The sequence below is a fragment of the Polypterus senegalus genome, chromosome 17 (assembly GCF_016835505.1).
Source record: "Polypterus senegalus isolate Bchr_013 chromosome 17, ASM1683550v1, whole genome shotgun sequence".
NCBI classification, from domain to species: Eukaryota; Metazoa; Chordata; class Cladistia; order Polypteriformes; family Polypteridae; genus Polypterus; species Polypterus senegalus.
Window position 1 is genome coordinate 89,959,822 of NC_053170.1, and position 27,277 is coordinate 89,987,098.

The window sequence follows — 27,277 nt, forward strand, 5'->3', positions numbered from 1 at the left end:
GTCTACAAGGAAAACGGCTGCATTGCTGACTCTTTCTGAATTGCGTTCTTAAACTACGAAATGAAGAAAACGTTGTAACTGGACATGTGGATGGCTGCAAAGGCATGAGCAATATGGTCGCCTGTCTGTTTTACATAGAGTATTGGAGGTCCGTAATCAGTGTAATTTGCCATTGTGTGTGTTTATTTCGGGTTCCTCCAGTAAATGTTTCCTAAGATACTTTTGTCCATATCCATTTATTTTTTTGTGTGTTTCTATAGCAGTGTTTCCCACCCTCTGTCCCGGGACCCCCCTGTGGCTGCAGGTTTTTGTTCCCACGAGCTTCTGTTTTAATTGGACTCCTGGGCTAATTAGGTGATGTGTTATTTCCCAAGATAGATACTTTATTAATCCCCAAAGGGAAATTCACACAAAAATATAAGTAGTAAAAAGTGTCAAGGAAACGAGTCCACATAAAAGAAAGTGGTAGGAGTGATCAGAGAGATAGAGAGAGAAAAAGGTAGAAAGATAAAGAAGATGAAGTCTTACACATAGCTGCTGGAAAGGCTGCCACACACGGTGGTGCCTAACGGGGAAAAAAACAAGACAATATAGAAATTAGAAAACTAAGTTTGTTAAAATATATATATATAAACACTGTATATATTAAAATGTACCAAGCAGTTATATGGGAATAATGTATTTTTTTTTCTTTTAACAATAGTTTCATCTTGATTTTCATTGTATTTTTCTAGGTGTTCTAATTGGTTAATTAATCCATTATTTACTAATTAGTGGGTCTTATGCTAAAGTACTTGCAGCCTTTGCTTATTCAGTGTTGTTTGCCAGCGTGTCTGCTCTGCTTGTTTTAAATTGTCATTATTAAGATACAATGAAAGGGCAAAATATAATGAAATCAACAAAAGAAAGTTAAGCATTTAAATCTATAGCAAAAGCAGAAATATTTCTAAATGTCTTATAAATGTAAAAATCATGCTGCTATGCTTTTCTGAATGTCGAATAAAAGAAAAAAAAATACCAGCTAATTAAATGAGATCAGCGTGTTATCAGGTGTTGTCACTGATTAGGAATCTGGTTGGAACAAAAACCTGCAGCCACAGTGTGCCCCCCATGTCCGAGTTTGGGAAACACTGCTCTATATGGTAATTAGCTTTTTGAAAGCAAAAAGGTGAAATAAGCATAACAACAGTAATATCCGGTGTACAGTGTCCAGCCGCTATACATCATATGAGTTTTGCTGCCAGAGCTCAATTAACCAGGCGTCCATGCTCCCCTTCCTCAGACAGTGTGCCCTCTCTGCGCCATGTCCATTGTTTGTATTGGTTACACACACAAAATCGATGAGGTTACTATACAATGAGTTTTCGGCATATTTGATAAAAATGTCAGCAAATCGGCTCAGGAGACTGCTCACACTACAAGACAGCTGACCGAATTATCTGTCGGGACAGAAATTCTTCAGATTGTATGACAGCCCAGTCGTAAGGTGCATGTGAAACCGCAAACCAACTGAGAAAACCATTTGACAATTGAAAATTGAGCTTATAACCGTGGCAGAGTCGCAGAGTGTATGCCCGGTTTTAATCGTACAAATTATAGCACAATGCTAAGGTCAGATGGGCCATAGAAGAGTGGAAAGCAAAAAAAGTTAATGTCTAGGGATTCCAAAGCTAAAAGACTGCGCAACCACCCTTGGCTTTATGCAATGCATAAATGTATGTCAAATCTTTCATTTCCTTACTCTGTTAACTGTTTACTAGCTGAGCACCCCGTCCTAAGTCAGGTTGAAATGAAAATAATCAATGTAGGCATCACACAATGCATCCTAGGACTTAAGGACATGGCCTACTCTGACAGACTACGACAATTAAACCTGTCTTCGAGCAGAGGAGACTGAGTGGGGACCTAATCCATGTTTTTAAGATCCTTGAAGTCACTGATAAAGCAGATGCAGCTGAATTTTGTCAATTTAATGGTGAGTGACGTGCTCGAGAACACCAGTGGAAATTAAGGGGATGTGCATTTAAGCCCGGTAGCACTTCTTTATGCAGAGAGTTTTAGGAATCCGAAACCACTTACCGAGACATGAAGTTGAAACTGAAAGACTTAGTCTTTCAGAGGAATCTGGATGAGATGTTGGGACAGCTTAGCTATTAGGCAAACAAACAAGCCTGATGGACTGAATGGTCTCCTCTCATTTGTCAAATTTCTTGTGTTCTAAGAAGTGGAAAAAAGGTTTCAGCTGAAGAAAAAAAAGTAAGCCCCTTCTCAATTCCTCATGAAAGCAGTGATTGTCAAGCATTGTCTGTACCCTCAGCGCATTGTTGATCATAGCCAGTCTGTTAATAAGGGTTGGCATCTTTGATGAGCAACATAAATGCAGTGAGAGAAGTGCAGCCACTGTTTGCCGAGTTTTCAGATCACCATTCAGTAAACAAACGGCCCACTAAAGAAGAGCAGCAGCATGTTTTGCTATCTGGGGATGGGGGGATTCTCCTTTAGATTTTTTTCCCCATTAGTGCTGTACATTTAAAGTGACTAATCTTTTTCTTTTTTTTCTTATCCGCTCTCTTTTATGTACCCTTCTCAGTGTGGCATCGTATTGGGGGCACTCCTGCTTTTCTTCTGTTCCTGGATGACCCACCAGTCCTGCATGTTCCTGGTAAATGCAGCAAGCATCAGCAAGCGTAGGACGTATGCAGGCCTTGGTAAGTGATGTGTTCTGGCCCTGGCAAGTTTTACAAGGTGTAGTTTACAAGTACACTTGACTGAGGGACCCTATATAAAATGTATGTTTGGGCCTATAGAAATTTTTTTTTGCAGTTTGATTTTAAACAGAAAAATCTAGACCTTTTTAATTTTACTTATTAGCCAGTGCACATTGTTGGAATAAAAATATGTGGCAGCCCAGCCCTTCACGTGTTATTTTTTTACCCCTGCACCGTCCTCTGTTGATCAAGCAGTGAATCAATTTGTCAATCATCATTGTGGTTTGCTAAATATCACATTTTGACTGTATATATATATATATATATATATATATATATACAGTACCTTACAAATGAGTACACCTCTCACATTTTTGTAAATATTTTATTATATCTTTTCATGGGATAGCACTGAAGATATGACACTTTGATACAATGTAAAGTAGTCCGTGTACAGCTTGTATAACAGTGTAAATTTGCTGTCCCCTCAAAATAACTCCACAAACGGGCATTAATGTCTAAACCGCTGGCAACAAAAGGGAGTGATATATTTATATGCAATGGAACCTCGGTATACGTCCATAATCCATTCCAGATCCTTTAAATTCTACCAAACAGGATGTATAACAAACTGATTTTTCCCATAAGAAATAAAGGGAAAATGATGAATCCGTTCCCATGAAAAAAAAACCTATTGTTATTGGCATATTATACATTGATGGTGGTGCAGTGGTAGTGCTGCTGCTTTGCAGTAAGGAGGCTGTGGAAGATTGTGGGTTCGCTTCCTGGTTCCTCCCTGTGTGGATAGCGCTTTGAGTACTGAGAAAAAGCACTATATAAATGTAATGAATTATTATTATTGTATAAAATAATTCAAACACTACTTAATACTAAAATACATAAATACAAAAGCAATTAGATGAAATAAATGAAAATTTAACCTCACTTTACTTTTTAATAACATCTTTGTTTTTCATCGTAGATACCATCATTCTCGGTATGCAGCAGCCAAGTCCCAGATGCACATGCCACCTTAATACTTTTCAACAATCAATTCAAATTTTTGCGAAAAAACACAAAATCATGTGAAAATTCACAGAGAGTTTTAGCGCGTACTGACGTTCGTTGTGGCTTTGTCTCCAGAGAGGTAAACGAGGGTTGCGCGCGGGTTGTTCTCTGAATGCTAGCAACTGGCGTACTGACGCTCGTGGGCAGTCGTGGCTTTGTCTCGAGAGAGAGGTAAACAAGGGTAGCCTGCAGTGTTCTAGCTCGCGAGTCATATTCCAAACAAAGGTCGTATACCAAGAAAAATTTTTCACATCCAAACAGGCCGTATACCAAGTTGGACTTATTCCAAAGCGGACATATACCAAGGTACCAGTGTGTGTGTGTGTGTGTGTGTGTATATATATATATATATATATATATATATACACACACACAGAGAGTGGTATCTTGAGATACGAGTGCCCCAATGTACGAGTTTTTTGAGATACGAGCCATCACTAGGTCGATTTTTTTGCCTTGAGTTATGAGCCAAAATTCAAAGTACGAGCCATCAAAGAGCTTGTTGCCGCACATTCCGAGGAACTGACGATGGAGGAACTACAGACGCAGCAACATATGGAGGTTCTGCAGGAGATCGGTATCGCGCAGGAGGTCATCTCTTCATGTGAGGTAAAGGAAGTGTTTGAAATGTGGAAAAAGTTTCGGACTTTATTGAAAAGAAATACCCTGAAAAAGCTTCAACTGTTCGTACGGTGGTGCTATTTAATGACACTTGCCTAACTCATTTCAGAAACATTCTAAAGGGGAGGAAGAAACAAAGCTCCTTGGACAGGTTTCTATTGAAACGCCCTGCGAATGAAAATGACAAAAGCGTGGCAAAGAAGAAAATTAAGTTAAGCAAAAGTGACGTGAAAGAAAAAAACATTACAATACGCTAATCGGCTCCACCAACATCTGTTTATTTTTTTAGATTCTCTTTTATGTATTAGGATTTATTTTGTTTGTATACAATATTTGTTCATTATAAATACATTTTTCTTATGTTGAAAACATTTAACAAAAAATTAGAATGTTTTTTTTGGGGCTGGCACGAATTAATCTCATTTCAATTAATTTCATTGGGGAAAATTGATTTGAGATACAAGCATTTTGACTTACGAGCTCGGTCACGGAACGAATTAAACTCGTATCTCAAAGTACCACTGTGTGTATGTGTGTGTATATACAAAGTGCACAAAGCACTGCACACTCCACAATTCTCCAATAATACATACAATAATAATAATAAACAATAATCAATAACAATAACAATCCTCCACTCCCAGCAGCTTCGTCACCCAAACACCCAACTCCGGCTCTCCTTGCTGGGTTTCCCAAAGTCCTTTAAATAGTTCATGACCCGGAAGTGTTCCTTCTCTGGGTCAAACGCTACCTCATCCTCCTCAAGTAGCCTGGAAGTACTACAGGCTTCTGTCCTTTTAACTCTAAAGTACTTTCGGGTTGTTGTAATAGTAGGAGTTCCCAGGTGCTCTGTGGCAGCACCCACCAGGGCTGAGGAAACGGACTCCACATCCCAAGATGCTTTGAGGAAATACGGGGAACCATTGCTGCCCAGCAGAGCTGCCACCTAGCGTCCTGAGGGATGTATGCATATATGTATGTACATACACACACTAGGGGGCTCCGCCATCTGCTCACTTCGCTTGCCCACCCCCGGGTTTAGTTAACCGGATATACAATTTAAAGAGATTATTTTTATTTCATTCATTTTCATTTCTTGATATTTGTCAGTAATAAAGCTGTAGTGAATGAGCTACAATGGCAGACCTTCACGTGTTGTATTTGATGTTTCAATACATGCTGTAATTTCATTATATGCTGATATTATGATCAGGATTAATACCTCATTTTTAATTTTTTCCAGTTTGCTTTTTCTCATTTTTTTTTCTTAACTAATGTATAAAATCACAAGTAAATTGATTTTCTTAATATTACAGCCTAGGTTTTGAATTATTATGAAATTTGTTGGGGATATTCTTTATTGTACTAACTGTTTAGAAAACTACATTTAGAAAGTGTTTAGCTTTTTAAAATATTTTCTCTTCTTAAGTGTTCACCTTTTTATTAAGTGTGTAATTCTTGATAAAGTTAATTTTTAGGGTAAATTTACATATAGTTTTAGAAAGTCAACAGTAGAGTGGAATAAATGACATTTTGTGTAGTTGATGCATCACATTTTATAAGTCTAATTGTTGACTTTCTAGTCACAACTTTTTATCAAATAATTTTAGTGAATATTATAATAATCTGGTTTACTATTTTCAATTTTACCTTCAGCCTACCATGCCTATGGAAAAGCAGGAAAAATGTTAGTAGAGACTAGGTAGGTGATTTCTTGTAATCTTGTAATGTAGAAGACTTTTCTTTTTTATGTATTGATGACAAACTGGCCCAGTATGTTTAGTTTTTCCTTTTTATTGTCTTCTTGTCTTGCAGTATGATCGGCTTGATGTTGGGGACATGTATTGCCTTCTATGTAGTTATTGCAGATTTAGGCTCCAGTTTCTTTGCTCAATTATTGGGCCTTCAGGTTAGTAGAAAACCAAGACCTTCTTGCTATAGACATTTCTTCAGAGAAATGCATTATTTTCAATTTTTTTAAATGATTCTGTTGCTCTAGGTATTAAATGTTGTACATTAACATTATTTGAAGATATGCAGTTCAACAGTAGTTGGTCAAAAGCTGTCAGATTGGTTGCAAAATGGAGTTAATAATGCAGTACACCGGGATTACAAGAACAATACTAAAAAGACTTTCCTGTTGTTCTTCATTGGTCAATTTTATACTCCTTATTTCCAATAAACATGGCTAGCTGAGTCTGTTAATGGAGGACGCAGTTCAGTAGAAGTTGTTTCGTAGCACAGATGTTCTCCTGAAACAATGTATATTTGTCTTGAAATGTTTTGCTGTTCAACCCATTTTTATTATTTTGCGCCCTCCACAGAGCAACATAATTGAAGTTTTTTTTTTATAATTTAAAACAAACTGATGTACCATTCAGAGAAACCAGATGAAATTATTAGAAATTCTAATTAAAAATAATTAATAAGGCAGAAAAGTTAAAAACTCAGAGCAGTTAAAAGCAGTAAGTTTTTACCAAAGAAAATTTTTTTACGACTGCCCAGTTCAACTCCTAGTGCTTGAATTCCAGAAACTATTTACGAAAAACCCTGACTTTGCGTGGAATGAGCGGTTGCTCACGGAGTCCCAAATGAGGCACATTACCTGCATTGTGAAGGAGCGTCAGTTACAGCATTATGGCAGGATTCCTTAAGGGTGATCCGGCTCATAGGATCCTCATTATTGAGGACCCGAGCACCTGGCCCATGCCAAGGTGATGCCCATGTAACACCTGGCTGCAGCAGATAGATGGACATTTCCGGAGGATGGAACTGGACCACGTGTCTGCCTGGAGGTTGCCAACCAGGATGCCAAACTATTTTGTAGAGTGGTGGTTGTGCCAACACACTGTACCAGTGCATCCTCCCCGACCTGACCTGACCTGCTACTCTTTTGAAGGACTACAAGCCTTTCATTATTGCATATTGCTATTGTTGAGTGTGTTCAGAAATAAAAGTATGTTATTTATGTGTACTTTGAGAGTGCAATGATGTGACCAATCAACTGTAAGCATTCACTGTTTTATAATTTTAGTGTGTCGCATTTGAATATGGGATTTGGACACAATGACAAAATTAATTGTCTTTTAAAAAACACTGTCCCTAGACCTGGTGAGTGGATGAAGTCTTCACTCTCATTCTCTGAATGTAATGAACGTGGCTGTAGTTGTTAGTCCATCCATTCAGCTCTTTACTTTCCAACTGAATTTTCCAGTTCAGATTTGTGGGGAGGCAAAGAATGAAAATGTGTAGCTGCTCTTATCCTTTGAGATGAAGTTTGCAAGTCTTCTTTATATAATAAAACAAAAACCACCGAAGATCATATCAACTTCAGCGTATATCTTCTACAGAGATTGAAACTAAATCTTCTGCTTGCCACATTGATCATACTGCACTATTTGTTTTCTTGCTTGCAGGTGACTGAAAGAATCCGTATTGTCCTGCTCATCGCTGTTTCTGTTTTCATTGTCCTGCCGCTGAGCCTTCAGAGAAACATGATGTCCTCCATTCAATCTTTCTCTGCCATGGCCCTCATCTTTTATACCCTCTTCATGTTTGTGGTGAGTATTGTAGTGCGCTTGACTTTCTGAAGGCATAGCTGTGTCCGCCAAATCATCTTATTCTTCTTGACTGACGTTTATTCTGAAAAGTTAATTTTTTATGTAATGCAGTATTTCTTCAAACAATTAATGTTATATGGTGCTTAATACCATTGGTTGAAAGACAAGGCTGTTCATTTGTTAGCTTTTAAATAATTTGACCTGTCAATGTTATAAACGTTCTACTTTTTTATTTTTTACAAGAACCGGTACTGTTATTCACATACTTTAATACCCTGCATAGAGTAATAAGTAATCCTGTCCCTTGAAACTAATACCATAAGTTTGTCTTATCAGTCTCCGGATTTCATGCTGCAGTGTTTTCATTTACAATAAAGAATACGTTCAAGAACATGGGGAGGGCACTTATACTTTATTGGAGTTCAAAATAAAATATTTAAACTGTAAAGGCTAACAAACATTTTCAACATAAGTGATCAAAGCTAAATGTGAGTATACTGTAGAACATTTGCTCTTCGCCTGCTATCAATATAAAACAGTCATAAAAGTTTCCTTTGACAACACCTTAGAGTGACTATAAGGTGCCTAAATTTGTGATCAGACATACACTCACCTTAATGATTATTAGGACCACCATACTAATACGGTGTTTGACCCCCTTTCGCCTTCAGAACTGCCTTAATTCTATGTGGCATTGATTCAACAAGGTGCTGAAAGCATTCTTTAGAAATGTTGGCCCATATTGATAGGATAGCATCTTGCAGTTGATGGAGATTTGTGGGATGCACATCCAGGGCACGAAGCTCCCATTCCACCACATCCCAAAGATGCTCTATTGGGTTGAGATCTGGTGACTGTGGGGGCCATTTTAGTACAGTGAACTCATTGTCATGTTCAAGAAACCAATTTGAAATGATTCGAGCTTTGTGACATGGTGCATTATCCTGCTGGAAGTAGCCATCAGAGGATGGGTACATGGTGGTCATGAAGGGATGGACATGGTCAGAAACAATGCTCAGGTAGTCCGTGGCATTTAAACGATGCCCAATTGGCCCTAAGGGGCCTAAAGTGTGCCAAGAAAACATCCTCCACACCATTACACCACCACCACCACCAGCCTGCACAGTGGTAACAAGGCATGACGGATCCATGTTCTCATTCTGTTTACGCCAAATTCTGACTCTACCATTTGAATGTCTCAACAGAAATCGAGACTCATCAGACCAGGCAACATTTTTCCAGTCTTCAACTGTCCAATTTTGGTGGGCTCGTGCAAATTGTAGCCTCTTTTTCCTATTTGTAGTGGAGATGAGTGGTACCCGGTGGGGTCTTCTGCTGTTGTAGCCCATCCGCCTCAAGGTTGTGCGTGTTGTGGCTTCACAAATGCTTTGCTGCATACCTCGGTTGTAACGAGTGGTTATTTCAGTCAAAGTTGCTCTTCTATCAGCTTGAATCAGTCGGCCCATTCTCCTCTGACCTCTAGCATCAACAAGGTATTTTCACCCACAGGACTGCCACATACTGGATGTTTTTCCCTTTTCACACCATTCTTTGTAAACCCTAGAAATGGTTGTGCGTGAAAATCCCAGTAACTGAGCAGATTGTGAAATACTCAGACCGGCCCATCTGGCACCAACAACCATGCCACGCTCAAAATTGCTTAAATCACCTTTCTTTGCCATTCTGACATTCAGTTTGGAGTTGAGGAGATTGTCTTGACCAGGACCACACCCCTAAATGCATTGAAGCAACTGCCATCTGATTGGTTGATTAGATAATTGCATTAATGAGAAATTGAACAGGTGTTCCTAATAATCCTCTAGGTGAGTGTATAAGACTTGATCTGAAAGTTTTAAGACTGATCTGTTAGGAGAAACGCCAGTACCAAAAAGTCCCCTGCCCTTCTAAAATTCAGAAAGCTTGTCTCTGCCACTCAGTTGCGTTTAGCTTGTGCGATAGCTCTTCTGTAGCTGATTTAACATCTTCATTTTTGGCATAGCATGGCCCTTCGAAGTAAAAGTCAACTTCTCGAGAAATGGGTAAATAGAGTGTATGGAAGGCCATTGTTACGAAACAGAAGATGGGGTATTGACCGCTTTCCTTACTGCCTTTCCCTAATTAACTGGTGCAAACACCAAATCATGCTGGTATAATATCGACCGATTCTGTAGGACATTTTAAACATGTAATTGATATAAACTACAGTCTCAACATCATAAATTTGTTCCTGTGATTTTGCTACTACTGGCTTGGACCCTGAATTTCTCTGGCATTGGAGAATCGCCATGCTTTCATCGTTTCAGTTGTGGTTTAGACTTGTGATGATAGCAACATGTCCATCTTACATCCCCAGTTATGAAACTCTTTTTAAATTTCTCCCAGTACAAATTCATTACCTTGAAATTCACCTTAGAATATTGTGTGCGGTGATGGTTCATTTTAGGAGTTGACATTCTGGGCACTCACATCACTCATGTGTAATTGCTCATGAAGGATGAATTCAGGTGCCCCATTCATTAATCCATATAGGGTTTCCTATGTCACACAATCGTCACTCTTCGATGCTCCGTGGTGGCAGCATGTTCTTCTGCTGTCAAAGCTGAAGATCATCCACACCTTGGGTGTGTGTGAGAGACATCTTGCCAGGAAAGAATTCTACGGCTCATCTCTGGACTGTGGCATATGAAAGCAACTGGTCAAGACTGATTCTCGGAAAGCCATATTGTTCTTTATGCTGTGTAATAGTGCATTGACAACACTGCTTGTCTGCTCACATTGACTTCTTGTGTTGAAAGAAGGGTCCAGCAAAGTAATTGACCACATGTAGGTTTCAATCAACGATGAATTATGGTCATACATTCTATGTATAAAATTGCTTGTTTTATTTGCTTTTGTATTTGGGAGAAGGCAACAGTGGGTAACAGTAAAGCGTCTTCAGGCCAGATGGATTATTATCTGCTGTTTTATAATGTCCCAAGAGCAAAAAAAAAATGCAGCATTTCCTTTATGTATTTCACTTCCTTGACAAGGCGGCGCAGTGGTAGCATTGCTGCCTCGCAAAGACCTGGGTTCACTTCCCAGGTCCTCCCTGCATGGAGTTTGCATGTTCTCCCCGTGTCTATCTGGATTTCCTCCGGATACTCCGGTTTCCTCCCACAGTCCAAAGTCATGCAGGTTAGGTGCATTGGCGATCCTAAATTGTGCCTGGTGTGTGTGCCCTGCGGTGGGCTGGCACCCTGCCCGGGGTTTGTTTCCTGCCTTGTGCCCTGTGTTGGCTGCATTGGCTCCAGCAGACCCAGTGACCCTGTGTTAGAATATAGCGGGTTGGACAATGGATGGATGGATGGCTTCCTTGACAAGATAAAAGATCTTCAAACACTATATAAAAGTTTGTTTTATTAAGGATTTAAACTTTACTATGACGGTTTACTTTTTTGGTGTTTGTGATTACATTTATCTATAGCAAGCTGGCTTATATGACCTCTTTTAATAAAGAGGCTCAACGGCAGAATCATTGTATTTCTAAACTTCTGTGTATTTTTTTCAGCATGGAATTAACCTTCACCTTTTCACTTTTCTGATTTATTGGACTGCATATGCCAGCTCTTATAAAAATAGACTCAGATATTGCTTATAGTTTAAACTGGTTTTTGTTTTTTGATTAACAGAATTTGCCTGTCAGAATTCATTTACAGGTATTCAGTCATATGAAAAAGTTTGGGAACCCCTCTTAGGATTTTTGTTGATCATTGGCTGAGCTTTCAAAGTAGCAACTTCCTTTTAATATCTGACATGCCTTATGGAAACAGTAGTATTTCAGCAGTGATATTAAGTTTATTGGATAATCAAAAAATATGCATCATAACAAAATTAGACCGGTACATAAATGTCGGCACCACAACAGAGATATGACATCAATACTTAGTTGAGCCTCCTTTTGTAAATCTAACAGCCTCTTGACGCCTCCTATAGCCTTTGATGAGTGTCTGGACTCTGGATGGAGGTATTTTTGACCCCATTCTTCCATACAAAATCTCTCCAGTTCAGTTCAATTTGATGGCTGCTGAGCATGGACAGCCTGCTTCGAATCATCTCATAGATTTTCGATGATCTTCAAGTCAGGGGACTGTGACGGTTATTCCAGAACATTGTAATTCTCCCTCTGCATGAATGCCTTTGTAGATTTCAAACTGTGTTTTGGGTCATTATCTTGTTGGAATATCCATCCCCTGCGTAACTTCAACTTTGTGAGTGAAGCTTGAACATTATTCTGAAGAATTTGTTGATATTGGGTTGAATTCATCTGACCCTCCGACCCCTGAACTAGCCACACAGCCCCACAGCATGATGGAACCTCCACCAAATTTGACAGGAGGTAGCAAGTGTTTTTCTTGGAATGCTGTGTTCTTCTTCCGCCATGCAAAGCGCTTTTTGTTATGACCAAATAGCTCAATTTTGGTCTCATCAGTCCAAAGCACTTTGTTCCATAATGAATCTGGCTTGTCTAAATGAGTATTTGTACACAACAAGCGACTCTGTTTGTAGCGTGAGTGCAGAAAGGGCTTCTTTCTCATCACCCTGCCATACAGATGTTCTTTGTGCAAATTGCGCTGAATTGTAGAACGATGTACAAATACACCATCTGCAGCGAGATGTTCTTGCAGGTCTTTGGAGGTGATCTGTGGGTTGTTTGTAACCATTCTCACAATCCTGCTCATATGCCGCTCCTGTATTTTTCTTGGCCTGCCAGACCTGCTGGGTTTAACAGCAACTGTGCCTGTGGCCTTCCATTTCCTGAGTCCATTCCTTACAGTTGAAACTGACAGTTTAAAACCTCTGAGATGGCTTTTTGTAGCCTTCCCCTAAACCAGGAGACTGAACAATCTTTGTTTTCAGATATTTTGATAGTTGCTTTGAGGATCCCATGCTGTCTGTCACTCTTCAGAGGAGAGTCAAAGGGAAGGAAGCACAACTTGCAATTGACCACCTTAAATACCTTATCTCATGATTGGACACCCCTGTCTATGAAGTTCAAAGCCTAACGAGCTAATCCAACCAATTTGGTGTTGCAAGTAATCAGCGTTGAGCAGTGACAGGCATTCAAATCAGCAAAATTACAAGGGGACCCACATTTTTTGCACAGCCAGTTTTTCACATTTGATTTAATTTCATACGACTAAATACTGCTTTACTAAAAATCTTTGTTCGGAAAACACCCCAGAATTCAGATATTCCTAGGAAATGAAAGACATACCACTGTTATCTTTTTTTGTTGAAAAAGGCTGAGAGGGCTTCCCACACTTTTTCATATGACTGTACATGTATATGTGTCAGTTTAAATCATTACTGTCGCTAAACCATTAAACTGAATTCAAAAATGTATTCATCAAATCATAGCATGGTATTCATCCATAAATTCATTTTCTGAAACTGCATATTCATAGGTAAGTATTCTAAAGAAAGTAAAACATGGTGGTTACCATCAATTGACAAGTCAGCCACTACTGAGCAGCTAGCAAGACATTCCCTTTAATCTTCTAACATGATCGTTATTTGCTTCATTTGAAGCTGTCCATATTAAAATGCCACATCTCCAATTGGTTTGGACAATTTCTCCTGCCTCAGTTTGGTTTAGGCTTGCCTACCTGAGAATCAGCTGCTATCTCAGTAGGTCCAAAATGCTACAGCTCACCACTTCATTAACCAAGTCATTAACACTATCCCTGGTATGTTTCCCCTTTACCCCCTTTACGCTGCATCTAGATAGTGTTGTCTTCACTTCGTTACGGGATAATCAGTGGGTCTTGGGTGGAGAAAGTTCACTTCTGGCGTGTGAATGGGGTCATTCAGTGCCTGCCTATAATTGCGACTACCTTCTGCTGCCATCCGTAAGTAAACTAAATCAAGATCTTCATCCCACAGGTCCATCTTGGGGAGGGTGTTGACCAGCATTTTTTTTTTTTTGTTTGGTTTTGTTTCTGGCTGAAGGCAATGTCTTTCCAATCAGGTATCTAAAACAGAATGGCCAGGATGGTGAATGCCATGTGACAATAAATTGGTGTTTCTTTTTATAGGCCAGATAGTTTGGGATTAGGAAATTGAAGTTGTGATTCTTTCAACAGATCCACATATAATAGATTCAATGAAAAATTGAAAAGTCAAAAAATGAATCGCGTACAAAATAAATAAACAAATCATTTTAACGTGTTTGCTCACTCTGAGTTATATTCAAAGTATTATTTGTCAGTGATTTAATAGTACAGGAAACTGAAGGTCACACACATTTTGAACTTTTGCAGCTTTATCTACGGCCAATTACCGGTAATATAGTTGAAGTAATGGTGCCAAGCCCTCTTACTCCAAAGTGAATGAACAAATGAATTAATAAAACATTGTCTAGTGTTGTTCATTCCTCTCCTTTGTGTCTGGTTGTACTTATTAAACAAACAAAGCTTTTCAAGCTTTGCACATTGCATATGAAAGCAGTCCATCGTGTTGATTAATTCAACGTGTAGTTACGTTTACTTTTTGTTGGCATTTTTTATATTTCTATTCCCACGTTTTGCACTCTCATACTGTGAGCCAAAATTTTTGAAGCTTGATGACCATACTAACTATTAATCATTGCACTCATTTATTAGCTCATAAAAATTATTATCCTTCCAGAATTGAATGAGAGAGAGACTAAAGAGGCCGTACTGTTTTGGATGCAGTTACTTTTGTTTCTTACCCACAAGCACTAAAACGAAAGAGAAATGAAATACTACAAATTATTTATTATAGTTTTCAAAACTTTTCCATCTAGCACTACCATAAAAGTTAAAATAAAGTTTTTGGCAAAAACAACACAGATGGCCTTAATATTAAAGTCAGGGCTGTGTGTCCGACTCAAAATGGCAGTAATTGACGGTTGTCCATTTAGTATACAAGTGAGTTTTTTTTTTCTCCCCAGTTACGCAAGTAGACAGGGCATAGTATACGCACTTATTTTTCTTTAAAGTGTACACAAGCATATTAGAAATGTGGCAGATTTGAATGGTAAAGTTAACAACACTGCTTTAATTTATTCTGCCAGCGAGTGGAGATTTTTAACGTTGTTCTTAGATTTGAGGCGAAGGTGAACAGTAAAAGTTGCTGCATATTTTTCACATAAATCAACATTTGCATATTCAAAAGCACACCTGTTTTGGTTTACCGATTAGACAGAATTTCCTTTCTGCTTTATATCCCTCACAATTTCCTTTCTGCTTTATGTCACTCATGTTGGGCGTATTAAAACCATTTTTAAGGTTAGAATGGAAACCTTTTTAATACATTACGGGATACTTGGATAGAAGAGAAGCAGTATTTCTTTTCTTGTTTTTCTCTCTCTTCTAAAGTATCACCTGGAATGAAATGTGTAATTTGTAGTTTGCAACTAGATGTTTATTGCTAAGGACGATTCTAGGAATTTTGTTTTACTAGAGACGCCTGGTTGCTGTTAGGAGCACTCCATCTTTTTCGGGCTCTCTTTCGGTATCTAAAAAAGAATTTGCAGTTTTGTTGGTAATCTTTATTATTTTATCGAGATATGTACGGCGTACAAAAGAGCGTTCGTTATGTTTTGCCCTCTCTGAGCTCATGCGGAGTCACGATCATGGGGGCCGTGTTATCTCTAGGTGTTTAAACGATTCTCAGTTGAGATTGTTCCAAATAGCTGTGAGTTTCCACTTGACCTTTCTCTTGATGTTGGGCCTTCACTTTGTAGTGTCTTCCAGATGTTTCCAGCTGTGTTCAGTGACTTTTATGTCTGGATTCAAACACTGGAAAATTAAAAGATGCACTCTGTTTTATTAGGGTAAAGAGGTGTGGCCAGTATCTGGGCTTTTCAGTAAATGTACTAAAATCCCAACATTTTCCCGATCTTTGAGATTGACCTCATTAAACGAGATTAAAAAACACAGCTGTTAAGGAACATATAATTCAGTCGACAAAGAGATTAAAAAAAAAAACAAATGGCACTTAAATAAAAGAGGCGTCTGACAATAAGTGCCCAAAAACAGGAAGGATGAGAAAATGGAAGACATATGCATTGTTTATCATTATCCTTTATGAGCAAGACAGTTATGAGGCAGAGCCACGTTACTGCTGTATATTTTCCCAGCAATTGCCTTTGTAGAAATGCATTTGCTTGTCAAAGCTGGTGTGCAGATGTTGATGAAGCAAGTAGAAATGCTTTACAGTTATGAAAAAGGGAACTTTTATGCTGATTTAAAAACGCTGAAACATCAATTTGCTTCTGCCATGGCATTTGCTCCTGGTTTCCTGTACTGTTATTCCTTGGATCCTAATTCCCAGTTTAGGCTTGTTCCCTTTCCTTGGATGACCTATAACCTTCCTGCTCTCCCTCAAACGCAGATGGTGCTGTCCTCCTTCAAGCATGGCCTCTTCATTGGTCAATGGCTGAAGCGGGTCAGTTACGTGTGCTGGGACGGCGTCTTTCGCTGCATCCCTATCTATGCCATGTCTTTCGCCTGTCAGTCGTAAGTACTCTTCATCTGTCATTTCATTTTTAACTTGGGGAATCTAAGGTCTTTTTTTTTTTTTACCTCAATATATTGATTATTCTATTTGTTCAAAATTTTAATATGATGTTAAAATGCATTTAACTGTGCATATGTTTCTGATAAAATGTACTGTTCTTGCTGATAGATTTGCTGACAGGTTGACATGACTTTCTGTTATCTTCCATTGGAAGCACCCTTGGGGGTATGGAGTTAGGTTACTGGCAGTTCACGGTTTAAAATGATGTAGGATGGAATTTAGAACTGTGACCAATAAATCCATATCTGCTCACGTGACTTTTAATACTTTTTCACTTCACAGTTTTCAAGACGTATTGCAAATATGAATATTTGCATTTTCAAAACGGTCAATTTCAGGCCAACTAGTTTCCTAATCTAAATGTTCCTATTTTTTATTATTTTGTAACTTGATTAATAATAATGTAACAAAACATCCCAAACTTTAACTGAAATCCGCAATGTTATATTATCTACATTGTTAACAAATGTACATTGCTCCATTGCTTGATAGACCACTCGCTCGTCTTCTCTGATTGCCCTTGATTAGCAAATGGGGTGCAGCAGAGTAGCATAGGGTGGCACTTGGGGATGATTCTTTCAAGAAGTGAGAGCAACATAAGCTATTCCATTTCTGTGGCATACTTTTAGAGTGAAAGTATGACCTTCTTACTGAAACTCCTGTTACCATTTATAGCAAACTCCTGGCAAATTGAGTCATCCTTAAACATAGCTTGAAAGGTTTTAGAATAACTATACGTCCAGTGCTGGACATTTGGAAGCAGTTTTGGCTGGTTTAAAATCATATTCAGCAAAAACAAAAAGATAAAAATGTAGAAGTGGTTTAAAAAGCAAATAATGTACTATTTAGTACTTTTATCCGTATTTCCCCACTGTGTATTCTCCCACCGAAAACGGTTCCAAAAATTTGCTTTTGTGCTTAAGATTAAATATTTTCATCAAATATTGCTTAAATTATTGGGATGTTGACTTCAAAACTGTGCTGAAGGAGAAAATATATTGCTCATTAAGCTATATTATCTGTTCTCCTGTCAAAGGGTGTGTTATTAGGAGACTTTTGTTTTAAAAAAGCAGTTGTAAATTAATCATTTGCTCAAGCAGTGCAGACGCCAGGAATTGATTTCCATGTGCACACCACATTAAGAAATGAACTCACTGTGTTAGCTCTGTGATCGTTTACCTCCGATACGACACTACGGGTCTGTATATATACATTTGCACGTTAAACAATTGTAAAGACAATGTTTTATTTGTGCATATAATATACTGTATATTAATCTTTTCCATTTAACATTTATAGTAATTATAAAAACACATTCTCAACACCACTTAATCCAGCTCACGGTTGTGAGTTTCGGAGTCTGTCCTGACAGCACTGGGCACAAGAGAGGAGCCTGAGCCATTTGATTCCAGGGCTCACTCATACAAACACCCGCATTTACACTTCGCAGAGGGCCAATTTAGAGTATTCAGCTCTACAAATCACAGGTATTTAGTATTGTGGGAGAAAATCCATGCCGGCACAAGAGAATATGCAAACTCCACACAGACTGGGCTTGAATTTTGACCCTAGGAGGCCGGCTGGATCTGTAAGACAGCAGCAGTAACCACTTGTGCCACCTGGCAGCACATTTACACATAAATATTTAGCAAAGGTATCCAGTGATAACAGAATAACACAGTTAATGAACATTTTGTCATTCTACAGCGTTATACTTTTCACATTGTAACACCAGCTACGAAAGTAATAATCAGTCCTGTTGTTATATGCTGCTTAGCAAAAACCTTACTTCTAAATGTTTTACATTAGTAAAGCTGTTTATGCAGTGGTGTGTTATTGCAAACCATGTAAGGCAAAGTAACATTTAACTTCTAAGCAGAATTTATAAGTGAACTAAGGGGGCAAGCTCCCCTGGTGCCTTCGGCACCCAACCCCCCCCGTTGCGGCCAGTCTGTCGCTCGCATTGTGAAGTGGGGGGCCAAACACACCCCAAGGAGACACAGTCGCTCCTCCGAAACCCTCTCTTAAACGGTAATACAATTGGAAACAAATACCATTTTTTTTTTAACCTCCTCTTTGCTCGATCAGCTGCTGTCTTGTTGCTGCTGCCGCCGTACCACATGATCTACATCTTGTGCGGCTCTTCGAACAGTTAAAAGCCTATACTACTCTGCCTCCTACTCTTTGTCTTTTATTAAAGTTCGATAAATTCTGAAAAGAATGATACCAAACATATGTAAGTAGGTTTTAAAATAAGCCTGATTTAAAGCATGACATAATGTCGCATAAAATCATTACAAAAAATCGTTGCACCTTTATGCTTAGGATTTTATATATATAAAATCTATATATCTGTATATAAAATGTGTATATATAATATCCACCCATCCATTCTCCAACCTGCTGAATCCGAACACAGGGTCACGGGGGTCTGCTGGAGCCTATCCCAGCCAACACAGGGCACAAGGCAGGAACCAATCCTGGGCAGGGTGCCAACCCACCGTAGGACACACACAACCACACCAAGCACACACTAGGGCCAATTTAGAATCGCCAATTCACCTAACCGGCATGTCTTTGGACTGTGGGAGGAAACCGGAGCGCCCGGAGGAAACCCACGCAGACACGGGGAGAACATGCAAACTCCACGCAGGGAGGACCCGGGAAGCGAACCTGGGTCTTCTAACTGCGAGGCAGCAGCGCTACCACTGCGCCTCCGTGCCATATAGGTGTGGCAGAAAAGTAATGAGACTGGCAACACTGCAAGCGATCTGGCAACGCTGCGCTGTTGTCCTTGATAGAGCACGTGTAACAGTACCCTCCCATAGCTCAGTGCGAGTTTAACTCCTTCCGTTAACTATGAGATTTTTGTGACTGCGATTAGCGAAGTTGTGTTTTTGGTTGTGCGTCACGCAAAATGGAACAGCGGAATTTGGAGCAACGTTGTGCCATTAAATTTTGTGTTACGCTTGCAGAATCGGCAAGTGTGACGTTTGAAAAGTTAAAACAGGCCTATGGGGAACATTCTTTATCCCAAGCTCAAGTTTTTCGCTGGCACAAATCATTTTTGGAAGGCAGAAAACACGTTGAAGATGAACACCGTTCAGGGAGGCCTTCAACTTCGAAAACCAATGAAAACATCGAACGTGTGAACACTCTTGTGAGATCAGACCGTCGTTTAACATTAAGAATGTTGAGTATACAATTAAATTTGAACAGATTTACCGTTCATCAAATTTTGACTGAACATTTGCACATGCGAAAAGTCTGTACCAAAATGGTGCAGAAAAACCTCACAATTGAGCAGAAGGACAATTGAAAAAACAAGTGTCTTGTTCTTCTTGACAGAATCGCTAATGAGCTAGATTTCTTTAGTCGTGTGATCACAGGTGATGAATCATGGATTTTTGAATACGATCCTGAGACCAAGAGGCAAAGTCAGGAGTGGCACACTGCAAACTCTCTTCGACCAAAGAAAGCTCAAATGAGCAAATCGAAGATCAAATCAATGCTGATTTGTTTTTTTGACAAAAGGGGAATCGTCCACAAAGAATTTGTTCCTCCAGGACAAACTGTCAACCAAGTTTTTTATAAAGACGTCCTTGAAAGGCTCAGAAAAAGGGTCATTCGCGTGAGACCAGACATTGCAGACAAAAGGATGCTCCATCATGACAACGCCCCATGTCACACTGCCCTCTCCATAACAGAATTTTTGACCTTAAAAGGTTCCCCAGCCCCCTTATTCACCTGACCTCAGTCCGTGAGACTTTTTCCTTTTTCCTAAACTGAGAAATGTCCTCAAAGGACGTCATTTCGGGACTTTAGAAAACATCCAAAAGAGTGTAACGGACATGCTGAAGACCATACCGGTTGAAGACTTCCAGCGCTGCTACCAACAGTGGGAACAACGTCTCCATCGGTGTGTAGCTGCCCAAGGGAACTACTTTGAGGGGGATAACATTAATGTTTGAAAAAAAATAAAAACTTTGGTAAATAAAAAATCACTTTTCTGCCACACCTTGTTTTATTTATATTTTATTTTTTTTTTACTAGTGGTATTTTTGTCAGTCTTTCATTTTAATATAATGGTTTACAGGTATCAAAAGAATCCCAAAAAAATGCCACTAGTGTAACAATACAAATACATTTGAAGTGAGTGATGATTCACAAACTCCATGATAAGTCACGTGAGCAGACACTTAACTTGCACATCGCATGATTTTGGTAGTAATCTAACTCCATGGATGAACTTCTGACTGTTCCCTTGTCTACTGTCTGCTTGAAGGCCAGGCAGTTGCACTACTTATGTGTATTTCTAAGTCTCCTGCTAATATCCTTCTTTCCCAAAACTAGGAAATGTTTTTAATTAATGCATTGAATATGGTAATGATGTAATTATTCAAGAAAGTATGGAAAGGATTAAAACCTGCTGGCTTTGTGGTACTTCACAGTATGATTGAGTTATTGCTACTGTATGGTGAGAACACCCAGACGTATGCTTCAAGGTCAGTGACGGTTTCATGTTTTCACTGGGGAAAAAATGTCTTAATCAGGTACAAACATGCAAGCTATGAGCTCTGTTAATGCCAGATATGTTTTCCTTCCACTGAAGTCAGTTTGTCAAGTTAGGATTAAGTTGCTGTATGCTTGACCACAGAGCTGCGGTGCTTGATGATGAGAGGTGTTTGTGTGTGTTTGAACTGCTACTTTGTTCCAGGGTGGTTGCCTTTCACCAAATTAAGTGGTTTATGGAAAGGGAACATAGGTTTTGTAGTTATTAGTTAATCTTGACATGTCTAATCCCTAACAGTGCACACATGCTCTTTTAAGTTTTCTGCATACTAGCGCTAGTGTTGCAGAGAGCCAAAGGCTATCGCTGCAGCACTGCGTTCAAGTTGGTGACCAGCCTATGATGGGACAGCTGGCTTTAGTAAGGTCCACCCAAGTGCAAGCCACTTTAAGGACTTCTTTAGTTTTCAAGTTACATTTTCACACTGTAGATTCAAGTTTACACTTGAAAGGGGAAAGGAAACTAGTTTGACGGAGACAACATCTCCGCCATCTGTGGAAATTATTCTTAAGAGTTAAAAGGGAGCATAAATTCTGGGGAGGGTCAATTATGCTCTTTGCTGCATATTCTCATGTTTTATCTATACATCTCATCAATGCACAATCATTTTCTTGTCATTATTCTAAAGTAAGACCACCCTTTAGGAGCTGCTTCACTGCAACACCACCAATGTTTATCAGAACTGGACACTCTTCAAGAAATATTTATGAAGGGAGTCCCGCAGATAAACTGAAAGGCAACTTGAACATCTTGCTTGAAGAAGGGGCCTCGAAAGCTTGCATATTGTAATCTTTTTAGTTAGCCAATAAAAGGTGTCATTTTGCTTGACTTCTCACTACATTGAAACAGGCACGTAAACATTCCTAAAAAAGCCTTTGGTTTTCATTTTTCAGGAGTTTTTTTTTTATTTTGGCTGCAAACCGGAACTTAAAGCTAAAAAATAAGTTGCTATTTGCCTTATTGGGTGATGATTATGAGAAATTGTGCCAAAAGTGCCAGTTTGGTCCCCACCTCTGTCTCACTTTGCAATCCTGCATGTGCCATGTAACTTACCCAATTAATAAAATATGTGTGTTGTGTGTAATAATAATAATGTGTGATTATTCAGGAAAGGAGTTTTATAAAGCAGTTGTCTTTTTCATGGTTTTGGGTTTTTCTCAGCTGCTACAATATATAGATGTCATTGCATCAATAGACAAAATGATTAGAAATCTCATCAGTCTGTTAAATAGCAATAATAAATAAGAAGTATGGAATATTTCTAAGTAGTTCTCCTGGAGAGAATTAGAAATGATAAAGTGGTGACGCCACCTCAGCACTTCAACTGTGGTTTTTCAGCTTTCCGTTTATTTTCTTCACAGTAGGGGCAGGTTCCTCCGTTTATGCTGAGTGAATCACAACAGTCTAAATGTACACATGCTGTTGAGATGGACATTTGTAACAATTTACTTAGGACAGTAGAGCTTCGACTCATGCGCTGGAGTTTGTGTAGCTTATGCTCAAAACCATAATAACGTACAACCGATTCCAGGGTAAGGAAGCGTGCTGCAAAGACCATTACTGCTCCAGCTCACCCAGAGCATCGGCTATTCCAAAGACTCTCCTCTGTCAAACACGTCATTTGTAGGTGCAGTTACTCTGACTAACCAGGTTTTGAGTTGTTGCTCCGTATCTGTGTAGACCTGCACACCTTGACTTTTTTCCTTCATATTTTATTCTGTTTTATCTGTTATATTTTTTTGTCATCCTCTTACGTTGTGTCGATGCAACCAAGACAATTTCCGAGTCTTCATTTGTGAACCTGGCCATTAAAGTGAATTCTGGTTCTGATTCTGAATATTGGGTTTAAATCGCCCAGGTAGAACTGGATTAAATTCTAAATTGAAATTTAAAAAAATTATTTCTTTCAGTTTCTTTAAAATTAAGAAATTTCAACAGGGACTTTTCTCTTGGTAAATGATAACTAATCTGTAATTCTGTTTATAAAGTTAAAGCAGCACGTTTTAACTCTAGGCCTTCCGAGTCTATTTTGTCGTTCCTCATTTTTCTACATTTGCTTTCACTGGCATGTTCTGTTATTTTTCTTGGCACTGAACAAGAGTCGTCAAAAAATAACTGTACAGCTGGCTAAACATTAACTATCAACCAGTAGGCTTCAAAAGTTGGCAATATCCATGTGTACTGCTGTATTAAACAACTTCTTATGAAAATAAGAAATATTGTCATTTATCCCCATAACCCAAGACTCAATAATAGGTGTAGTTTTACTCAAGGTGAGCTTGTTTACAATGAAAACAGGCAGCCACCGGCTGTTTTCCTGACTCGAACTGAGCGTCCCCAGTAGATGAAGTAGTTCTGTTGGCAGCGTATCAGGCTGCCTTTTTAACCCAGTGCTGGCACCACAGAACAGTATGTGGTTTCTTCCCATTGCATTCTGGAGCAGCTTAAGGGCAGTGTGGGGTGTGAACGATTTCTGGCACTAGCTAGTGGTATGTAAATTAATTTTACCAACAACAAAATATGTGAAAGTGTTCATTCAACACTTCTTACTTAATGCATTTAGATTTTTTGTGAAACAATTAATGCTTCTCAGTTTCTGAAGCAGTTGGTGCTTAATCAGAGTCTCATGCAGCTGCATTTGCCCCAGCGAGGCTAGTCATGAATACTACTTACTAACCAATGATTGTTTCCAGATTTCAACTAATAAACACAATAATGACTTATTGCTGAAAAACTGGCATTACCCTAATTTATCCACTCCTCCCTTCACCAAATTGTCTTATCAAAGTGGTGGAGAGATTGTCTTCCCCATATACATTTAAAATTGTATTATTTCAGTTAGCTATATCGATGTACAGTAATCCCTCCTCGATCGCGGGGTTTGCATTCCAGAACCCGCGGGGATAGGTGAAAATCCGCGAAGTAAAAAACATATGTTTGTATGGTTATTTTTATATATTTTAAGCCCTTATAAACTCTCCCACACTGTTTATAAACATTCTCCACACAGTTATACAGTAAACCCTCGTTTATCACTGTTAATCAGTTCCAGACTCAACCGCGATAAATGAATTTCCACGAAGTAGGATTCTTTATTTGTAAATCTAATATTTTCGCAGTTAGAGCATAGAAAACCTGTTTACGACCTTCTAGATATGTTTTTTAACATTATTAGAACCTTCTAGACATGAAATAACACCCTTTAGTCAAAAGTTTAAACTGTGCTCCATGACAAGACAGAGATAACAGTTCTTTCTCACAATTAAAAGAATGCAAACATATCTTCCTCTTCAAAGGAGCGCCGTCAGGAGCAGAGAATGTCAGAGAGAGAGAGAGAGCGAAAAAAGAAAACAATCAAAAATCAATAGGGCTGTTGGGCTTTTAAGTATGAGAAGCACCGCGATAAAGCGGCAGCAAGGAAGGGAGCAATGTGAAGGTAGTCTCTCAGCATTTTTTAGATGAGCGTCCGTATCTTCTAAGCAAACAGACTCTGTGCAAACAGGCCCTCTGCTCACACCCCCTCCGTCAGGAGCAGAGAATGTCAGAGAAAGTGAGAGAGACTGAGAAAAGCAAACAATCAAAAATCAATACATGCTGTTAGAGGTTTTAAGTGTGCGAAGCACCGCACGGGTATATCATTGAGGAGTTTTATTTAATACGTAATACGTGCTCTGATTGGGTAGCTTCTCAGCCATCCGCCAATAGCATCCCTTGTATGAAATTAACTGGGCAAACAAACTGAGGAAGCATGTACCATAAATTAAAAGACCCATTGTCCGCAGAAATCCGCGAAACAGCGAAAAATCCGTGATATATATTTAGATATGCTTACATTTAAAATCTGCGATGGAGTGAAGCCGCGAAAGTCGAAGCATGATATAGTGAGGGATCACTGTAGATCTGAAATGTCTTTATGAATATGTGTTGTCTTAAGAACAATTGAAGAACATACACCACACTTTCTCTAAGATCACATCATCTGCAGTGTTTGTATGACATTATCTGTCTTTGAAAAAAATCCGTTTTGCTCAAATTTTGGAGTGCATTTCCTGTACTCATTGTCCACGCTGTAGTGTGTAATCTCAAATTATTGGTAATCTCTACATGTTTACCTCTGCAGGCATACACGGGTACAGAGAAGGCTATTATTTTAGGATTTTTATTTATTAAAGCAAATGTTTCTAAATGAATAACACTTTTTTCTTCTGCTGAATTATTTTAATCTCTTACCAAGTTTCAATTATTTAAATGCAATTCAGTTCTAAGAAATGTTTTTGGTCTTCCACTTTCATCAGAAAGAGGTAACACATGAGGAAATTATTTATGGTGCATCACCTTGTGGAAAGTCAAGGTGCACAGAAAGACAGCAAATATTTATTTACCAGCATAAGTCAGATAATCCGTACATAAATTAGATTTATTACACTCGTAAAGCCATAGTTTATTTAATTTAATATAGTCACGGTTAACCTAACAAAGAAGAGAACATTTTCTTCTAATGTTCAAATGCAAAGCAAGAAGAAGATGGCTAGGAAATGTCAGTTTCTGGTTCCATCTTGGCCTCGCCTAACATAAATAAAGAAGTCTACTGTTAGACTGTACGGCCACGTGAGCAGTTGATTTGTAATGACTGTCAGTTGAAATATCTTGCTGACAACAACAGCAACAACCTTAAGTGGTTGTAGTCATGCACTGGGGACCAAGTGCTGCTCTCAGATGAGAAAAATACATTGAAATGTTTTGTCACTCCAGAAAAAGTAGTTTTGATGTAAGAGGTAGGATTTGCACAAAGAAAAGATATGGAGTGGATTGTCGATGTTATGAGATTGTTCTCTTGTTGTTTTCCATGACAACAAACAAAAAGGATCGATATATTTTAGCCCAAACATTTGTCACCTTTGCCACAGGTGAGTTTTTCAGCTTGGCTTCGATCCTTCATACAAAATGCAACACCAACAATGAAGTGGTTGACTGAACATAAAATTAGCATTCTGCAGTGGGGTGTTTAAAGGCCACGTCACAATTGACGATTTTGTTTCAAGCAATTTTTGGTCGGAGCCTTCATTTACATAAAAGGCAGTTGGCCACATGCTTCCATGAAGGACAGTCAGATAGTCTGACATACTCCGCGACTCGTCCAGACAAAATCAAATTGGGTCAGGCTCTGTGAGCATGAGAGCCGACAAGCAATAAGCGTTGACTAAGAAGTATAATGCATATAATATAGCAACATGGAATAAAGAAGGTGGTGTTTTGGACCTCACAAACAGAAGAGAAGCTCTGTTTTGCCTACCACGACAGAAAGGAACAAAGAAAAACAAAGGGCCATCACTGCATTCATGGTGCCTGTTAACCCTCCATATAGAACAGGTTTGGCCAGGCAGCACTCTATTAGCTGTCAGGAAAAGAAGCGAGCAAGACTGTGCTGGAAAGTCGGCACTAGGTCACTAAATTTCCACTTGTCCATTGATTTCTAGTTGTGTAAGTTGACCTGGTACATTGACAAGATGAGCAACTGAAGTCGGCAAGTTTGATTTACCCAACCACTAGAAGTTGCGTGGTGTAATGTTGGTTTAAATCTTGAGACTTGTCTGTGGTTTAAATTGAAGAGGCAGGCCTAAACAACAACAACATTTATTTATATAGCACATTTTCATACAAATAATGTAGCTTAAAGTGCTTTACATGATGAAGAAAGACAAAGTAAGAATTAAAATCAGAGAACACTAATTAACATAGAATAAGAGTAAGGTCCGCTGGCCAAGGGGGACAGAAAAAACAAGAAAACTCCAGATGGCTGGAGAAAAAATAAAATCTGCCGGGGTTCCAGGCCATCACCACCACAGAAAACCGGAAAAAGAACAGAAGAGAGAGCAGGGGTTAGTACAGATTTTAGAGCCACCATGAATAATAATGATAATTAATTGAATATGCAGAGCATCAGGATTAAACTAAAATGAAGTTATGAGAAGGCCATGTTAAAGTAATGTGTTTTTAGCAGTTTGTTTTAAAGTGCTCCACCGTATTAGCCTGGCAAATTCCTATAGGCAGGCTATTCCAGATTTTAGGTGCATAACAGCAGAAGGCCGCCTGCCTCACCACTTCTTTTACGTTTTGCTCTTGGAATTCTAAGCAGACACTCATTTGAGGATCTAAGGTTACGATTT

The 27,277-nt window shown here is 38.9% G+C and overlaps 1 protein-coding gene across 5 annotated transcripts in view; it reads left to right on the forward strand.

Annotated features, from left to right (window-relative positions):
* slc38a10 (solute carrier family 38 member 10) overlaps positions 1-27,277 on the forward strand; it is an 82,547-nt gene that overhangs the window by 7,177 nt on the left and 48,093 nt on the right. For 4 of the 5 annotated variants that reach the window (XM_039740037.1, XM_039740041.1, XM_039740039.1 and 1 more), the window contains 5 exons: positions 2,591-2,708; positions 6,054-6,099; positions 6,213-6,306; positions 7,814-7,957; positions 16,355-16,479. In XM_039740037.1, coding sequence (XP_039595971.1) covers positions 2,591-2,708; positions 6,054-6,099; positions 6,213-6,306; positions 7,814-7,957; positions 16,355-16,479 — 527 coding nt within the window. Of the gene's footprint in view, positions 1-2,590; positions 2,709-6,053; positions 6,100-6,212; positions 6,307-7,813; positions 7,958-13,720; positions 13,846-16,354; positions 16,480-27,277 lie in introns of all 5 variants that reach the window. The other variant, XM_039740038.1, reaches the window with a different exon arrangement.